The sequence below is a fragment of the Cryptomeria japonica genome, chromosome 7 (genome assembly GCF_030272615.1).
Source record: "Cryptomeria japonica chromosome 7, Sugi_1.0, whole genome shotgun sequence".
Taxonomy (NCBI): domain Eukaryota; kingdom Viridiplantae; phylum Streptophyta; class Pinopsida; order Cupressales; family Cupressaceae; genus Cryptomeria; species Cryptomeria japonica.
In genome coordinates this window covers 325,537,172-325,544,848 of record NC_081411.1, presented here as the reverse complement: position 1 = coordinate 325,544,848, position 7,677 = coordinate 325,537,172, and the positions used below count along the sequence as shown (strand labels likewise).

General features: G+C 30.4%; 1 protein-coding gene across 2 annotated transcripts in view; it reads right to left on the bottom strand.

Moving 5' to 3' along the window:
* Positions 1 to 3,163: 3,163 nt before the first annotated feature.
* Positions 3,164 to 7,677, bottom strand: part of LOC131857099 (SKP1-like protein 1B) — a 6,304-nt gene continuing 1,790 nt past the window's right edge. Inside the window, exons 2-3 of one of the 2 annotated variants that reach the window (XM_059209181.1) lie at positions 5,960 to 6,196; positions 3,164 to 3,337 (exon numbers count right to left, since the gene is read on the bottom strand). In XM_059209181.1, coding sequence (XP_059065164.1) covers positions 3,164 to 3,337; positions 5,960 to 6,196 — 411 coding nt within the window. Of the gene's footprint in view, positions 3,338 to 5,959; positions 6,227 to 7,677 lie in introns of those variants that run through there. The other variant, XM_059209180.1, reaches the window with a different exon arrangement.

Here is a 7,677-nt window from a genome sequence, read left to right as displayed (position 1 = left end):
GAATTTAGTGCGTGCCTAGAATGATACATGTATTCTCTACTTTCTAATTCCATTAATAAACAAGCAACATCAATCAAGGATATGGTAGAGAGCATAAATAAATCCATCTATTTCAATGGTCAATAAGTTACCCGACTGAGTATAATGCCATGCATAGCAATAAAATATAGGTTGGAAAAGCAAACTATTCTCTCTATAATTCCACATTCGGTACCGGTCTCAGAAGGTAACTTTCCCCATAAACACGATCTATATTATCCTAACATATCTATTCTTTCTATTGACCATAAGACATCAAAATGATTTAAAAATAAGACAATCTTTCATTTTTAGCTTAACAATTAATTTAAAAACAAGAATGTGTAACACATGTATGCATATTTTGGCATATATATGATTATAAAATGCACAAATAGAAGTTATGAGCATACATTCTTTCTATCCATTTCTGACAAAACCAAAATAAGCTTCAACATTCAATAATTCCTTACACTAATATTTCATCTTCTTTGTAGTTCAAATTGAATATTTATTACGCACAAGTTCTCTATCCTCATATTTCTCTAGAGATGGTTTGGTAGTCTAATTTCTAAGATTTACATTATGTATATCAACAAATTTAGAGAAAATATATCCTCAATACATTTATGTATATATATAATTTCCTCAAGTTTTGTATTTTGATGCCAATCGACGGGATTCTCATAATCAGAAATCTAAGTACTAAGTCTTTAATTCTTTCCTACGATATCATCTTCTATGTTTCTTGATTTCCCTATGGTAAGGACACAAATTAACAACAGTCCTTAATTCCACATCTTTGGAATAACATCAACTATTTCATATTTTCAAAGTTTTATTCTTTGATCTTTGAATTGTTTTCAAATCAAGTTTACTCTTCTACACAGAATTTGAAAACTTTTTATTCTAATTTTCCTACAACTAAACCTCATTCAATTTTATATCCAAAAGAAAATTAACTTTGCTTCTTAAAAAGTCCTCAATAAAATACCATTCAAAAGAAAGCCTACCTGTGAATTGAAAACCAAATATCATAAGATTGTTGTTGTATTTTCACCAATTCTTCTTCTTATCTTCCTGTATTCTTTTTGGTTTCTTTCTAGCTGTGTCGATTGTTTTTTTTACCAATCAACAATCCATATTTATGCTAGTCGCATGCTATGTTATCTCCTTGTTTCAGGCTTACACCCCAATGCCATGAATGTTTTACCTTGCCACCCATGCATAACCGTTGGCACGTCAAACAATTCGCATGGCTCATGGCCAACGGATTTTACCACGTAGTGTTGAATACTAATGGTATATAGTTTGTGTCCCACTTGAACTCAATGAGTTTCATACAATGCATAGTCCTTGTTCAAAATAAACACAATGTGTTTGTTATAATGCATAGTAGATACTACTCATCGTCTCCCCTTTTCACTATGTGATATGCTTTGTTATTAATAACATTCTAATTAAAAAGTCCATCATAATAGTATATATAGATAATATCAAATGATTGTGTATATGTATATGTGTATATATAGATATAAAAACAAAATACATGAAGTAAATCAATTCAATCTCATGATAATTACGCACACACATATATATATAATACAAAAGTGAACACATAAGTACAATATTTCATCCAATTTCCATTTCACTATCATCTAATTTCACTTTAAATTTAATTTCTATTTCTATTTCATTTCATAAGCAAAAAATAATCATTATTTTTCAAATTAATTAATTATAGATAGATATGAATCATGACATCCATCCCCACTTGGAAGAGACATCATCCCGATGTCTTATTATTCTATTAATAAGTACATAGTATTTTAACTTCATAAAATATTAACCATACATCAAAGTCTCAACTCAAAGTGCTATCCAAGTTCACAACATGTGAATCATCTCAGCATCCTCCCATGTAGCACTATTATTCTATCAATAAGCACATAGTATTTTAACTTCATAAAATATTAACCATACATCAAAATCTCAACTCAAAGTGCTATCCAAGTTCACAACATGTGAATCATCTCAGCATCCTCCCATGTAGCAGTATCCTTAGAATATTGGTCCCACTAGACCTTATACTGAGTGAAATCTCTGCTATGTCCCTTAATGCTACAATAGGATTCAAATGGGCTCCACTAGCACCACTTCTGGTTCCTATACCTATAATCAACTAGATTAATAAGTTGGTATAATCAACTAGATTAATAAGTTTGAGTACATCTAAAGGTCCCATGTATATTGGTACAAACTTTTATGATTAACCAAATGAGATAGAGCTCTTATGAGGCTTAACCCTCAAAAAGAATTTATCTCCTGCAACAAACTGTCTCAAATCAACATCTCTTTTCTATCTTTGGACTACTTCTTTCAATCTACCCTTGATCAATTTCATCTGCTCATCCATCTGCTTAAGTATATCTAGACCTATGATGATCCTATCTTCCATCCTAACCCAAATTTCCGTGATAGAGTGCCTTAATGGGTGTCATTCCTAAAGATGCATGAAAATAATTGTTACATGAAAACTCAACCAAAAGAAAATACTTTTCTCACTTGTATTGTTAATTCATGCAATACATCGAAAAAGATTCCTCCACTACCTGATTGACTCTTTTATGTTTACTCATTTGTTTGAGGATGATATGCTGACTAAGGTTCAATATAGTTCCCAAATATGTATTCAATATCATCCAAAACCTAACTGTCATCCTGGTATTCCTATCTGATATTATGATTTCTGAAACACCATGCAATTGAAAAATTTCTTAATAAATTTCCTTACAAGAGTCAATAATCCAAACTTTAATATTTCTAGGTATGAAATGTGCAACCTTTGTCAATATATCGACAATAACTAAAATCATGTTATACATGCTTTTAATCATTAATTCAGTTGCACAGATATAATCTTTTAGAAATACTAAATACCTCCAAATATTCCGAAGAAGGTGAAATACTTATTTCCTCAAGTTTTTCGGTTCCAGGTAAGTACATCCTTTGTTAAAATTCCTAATCTCTATCAATTCCTCTTATATATCTATAAAATATATGATTTGTATAATCTACTTCCATAGTTTGCCTGACCATAGTTTTTCGGTTCCAGGTAAGTACATCCTTTGTTAAAATATATGATTTAGTCAAAGGCCCATTGATTTTCACGCCTGACTTCTTCCTCCTCTTCAGGAGTGTAGTCATTTTTTATGTTAAATATCATTCGGATCTCTTCTGGTGTTTTGCCCTTAATCATGTCAGCTACAGTTTGGCACGTTAAGTCCAGAAGATTCTCTATATTCAGATAGTTTGCAGCCTGCGTACAACAAACAAATATACGTAAAAAGTCATCACTTCCAATTTATACATATTGAGAAAATAAGCTTTACTACAAGCACATCAACAAATATATACGGCAAATGATATATAAATTAAACCTAGCATCTGCAGGCAAACACACACATCCTCAATGACAGAAAGTGGGGAACGATACAACTCCCGCACATTAATGCAAAAGACAGGCATTTTCAAGATCAATGTTTGCACCACTATGAAGAGAGAAAATCAGAACTCAGACTTTATAGATGGCACTACAGATAACATGCACTGTACGAAAATACACTGCACGTTTATTAGCATTTTGAATATATAAAATATGTCCCACTCTTTTTGAAAAATGAATATTGTTTAGGGAATATAGAAGTGCCTTAATTTATATAAAGAAACTGAAAAAGAATTTAGATGAGGATGATGGTAAGAGATATAGATGTCATTCACCAAGCTTCAAATCTGCAAGTGGCTGTTTAGAGGAAGGAGGCTTGTAGTTTAGATGTATGATTACTTCAAATATTATAATCTATTAAATAAGACTGAAATATGACATCTTTTTCTATAAGTTACACACTCATTCAACAATTTGAGGGGATCAAAACTTCAAAAATCATTTACCAATAGTAATTCAAATGCTGTTTTTATTCAGAAAAGTATACAAATTGCTTGATATTTTCTAGACAACTTTAAACAAATTGCTTGATTTTTTTTCAGAAGAAACTTAAACATCTAATTTCGAAAATCATCAAGATAGGTCGTTCAAAGGTACTAAAGTATGAAACCTACAAAACTAAAATAGGATAAACAAAATATGAAGCTTACAAAACAAAACCAGGCGACACAAAAATATATGTGCATATAAATTGAATTTTGATGGTGTTTCTTGTGGGAAGCCTTGTTTCACAAGGGCTGGTATGGTAATTTATGATCATAAGGTAAGATTTAAGGAATTCTTTGTTTTGTTTGGGTTTGGATATGGCTATATCTTTGGGAATTAAGGACTTGATAATTGAGGGTGATCCTATGGTTATTATCTAAAGTGTCATGAAAAAAGAAGTTGAATTGTTGGAAATTAAAAATATTTACTTGATCATATTTTGCAAAAATTAGAATTTTTTGATTCCTTCTTGATTTTCCACTGTTATAGGGAAGTGAATAAGATTGCAGATCTCTTGGCTAACTTAGCCATTCACACATATAAGAACTCCCTTGTTAATGGCATATTTGACAAAGAATTTCTACATGAAACATGGAGGGTGTGGGGTCTGCAATTGTATGCATGCTTTTCTTTGGCATATTCTTCTGAATAAGGCTGGTGTGGCTTTCATTTCATATCTCAATGGGGCTTTTTCGTATCTCTAAAAGCACTCATAACATGTTATATCCGTGCTTGGAGTATCTTTTTGAATTACTCATTGCACTTTATGGTTTGTTGTTCTGCACGGGCACTTCCTTGCAATCATTTCTTGGTGATTGGTTTTTATGTGAGAATCATGATCAGTTAAAATTGGGAGGGATGTCTTGGGTATCTTCGCTTGTGCGTTTCCCTTGTTCGGTCATTCATTGATGATTACAGCGACGTCTTAGTTTGCTTCATTTCTGGGTTTGCAGTGAGAATTCATATTTTGATATGGCTCTTTTGAGTGAATGGTATATTTGGCAGTTCTGTGGTGAGTTTTTATGTCTCTCATTTTTGTTTACTACGTATTACCTACTAAAATGCTTTGTTTCATTCGGAAGCTCTTGCTTCAGGTTAGTAGTTGGTGGTTGTCCTTTAGTTCTTGGAATCTACAGATTAACTGGTATTTGAATTGGCTCCTCCTTCTGTTGCTTTTTTCTTGGTTAGTTCTGTGGGTTTGATTTATTTGGGCTCCACAAGGACTTCAACATCCTTTCTTTCTCCTCATTTGAGTTATACTATGCTTGTTCACAATGTTTATTTTAACAGGGTCTCTGATTATGGTATTTGGTATCATTCTAACAAATCGCTTGGAGAATTGTGTTTCATAGACAGGAGTGGTTCAGGCTAGTGTTTTTTGGCAGCAATGGCTATGCATCCTTTGGCTTTTACTGGTGGCTTCCTTTATATCTAATGCGGCTTATGTAATTGGGATGGGTGTTTTGATGTACTATGCCAATGGGCATTCTGTATTGGGTAGAATAGGCTTGTGTTTTCTTATTCAGTGGTTCTATCCACTTATATATATATATATATATACGTAAAAAAACAAAATCATGCAAAAATTCATCCCATAAATCCATTCCAAATTCACATAAAATCCAGAAATAATATTACTTCAATTTGTCCGAAAAGACAAAAAATTGTTTAACCAGGACCATAGCAAAAATAAAACGACTACAAGTACACCAAAACCTGAAGCCCTGCAAACCAAAAGCTAATAAAATTCATCCTACGATTTAATACATATCAGCTGTTCGAAATCCGTGTGCTTTAAATCCAAAGTATCTATAATATTTCCGGAAAACCTTAATCTCCAACCTCAAAATTTACAATAAAAATGTTCAATTTTCTTTCTGAAACCCTAAGACATACATCATAAACAAAATCCAAACACGCTAATAAAGGGGCGCTGAAAATCACGCATACCTGTATAATATCAAAAAGGGTAGCTTGATCCACCTTCACGAACTCCTTATCCCACGTCTTCACATCCAACTCCGAAATGGCGGTTGTTTCTTCGCTGGTTTTGGCGGCATCCATCTTACTGTTCACATTCGGCAAGGGCACGACGCTCTCCACGCCTGTATCCTCAATCATATTCTTGATTGTTTCAGATTCAAATGCCACGGCCTCATCAACCTCGAACATTTCATCATCTGAGCTCTTCAATTTCACTTTACAATCCTTCGCCATGGATGTTTTGGGTATTGAAAACAGAAATGTTGCAGAGGGAAAGCGAACGAAAATCCAAGAAAGAGAAAGCACAATTCTATGTTTAGCCTTATAATAATTTGCAATGAGTGGCTAACCCCTGTATTTATATGTGGGGAATGGGTATATTTTTATACGAATAAAAATAGCCCCGTGAGTTATTTACGGCGAATTTAATATTTTTGGCTCTTTAGCTCTCTAAATCCTTCGGCCCTTTTTATCGATTTAATAGTAACTAATATAACTATGGTATATTTTTTAGTTTCAATATTTTTAATTATTATTAATTATAATTCGCCATTTAGTCCTCCTATTATAAGATATATGACTCATCATCATAATAAAAGAGAATTGACTTTAAAAATATTATATTTCACTTATATTTTTAGTCAATTTAAATAAATTAAATTAATTTGATACATTAAAATATCTTAAGTTAAATTTGATAGTTTTTACAAGGTAAAAGAGTTAATATTCAATAATAAACATAAATTTAAAACAATCTAATTCGAAAACAACATTGATTAGAATTAGAAATTGTAGATTTCTAATATCATTAATATAATATTTTATTGAAGAAGTATCATATATGCCATATTTTTAAAATAATTATATTGCACGTCTCATTACAAAAATCAAATGTCAAATTTCCATATAATTATTTTATTTTATTAATTAAAATTTAAATTTGATAAATATGAAAAGGCATTTTATAATGATGGAGCGTAATTGTTGAGTGTGTTAATGTGACCTTATTAACTAAAAAACTCTCCTATTTTTTTTTAGCTTAAAGCTTACATCCATTTGTATGTCAAAATACTTATATTAATTAAAAACATAATATTATCAAAATAAACACCACCTTGAAAAGAAGAAAAAAGCCATCAAAATTGTTAATTTTAGATAGATGTATCACTATAAAATAAAAATAAAGATATTTTACAAATTAGAATAAAAAGACTCTATTTGATGAAAAATGATATAGATATATTTAAATTTTAATGTGTTTATATTAATAAATTTAATTTAAAATAAAAGAAAATAATTTTGAGATATCTATAATTGATATATCCATTCTTTTTATATACACTGAAATTGGTCCTAGTTCTGCCAAGACACTTTTCACTAACCCTTTTTGTCTAAAATAATTAAATAATTTTAACTATTTAATGAGTACTAATATTATTCTTCTAATTTTTTATAATTAAATAATTTTTAATTATTTAATTATGTTCTTGTAAATCATTAATTAAATAATCTTCATTATTTAATTAATATTCATCATTGTCTCTTTCTAATAAATTAATCTTGATCTTAATCCTCTAATCCTAACTATTCCTCTTTGATTAAATAATTCACTTAATTATTTAATCTATTTATTCTAAGATAATTATTCTTCTATGATTAAATAATTATTTTTAGTTATTTTATCC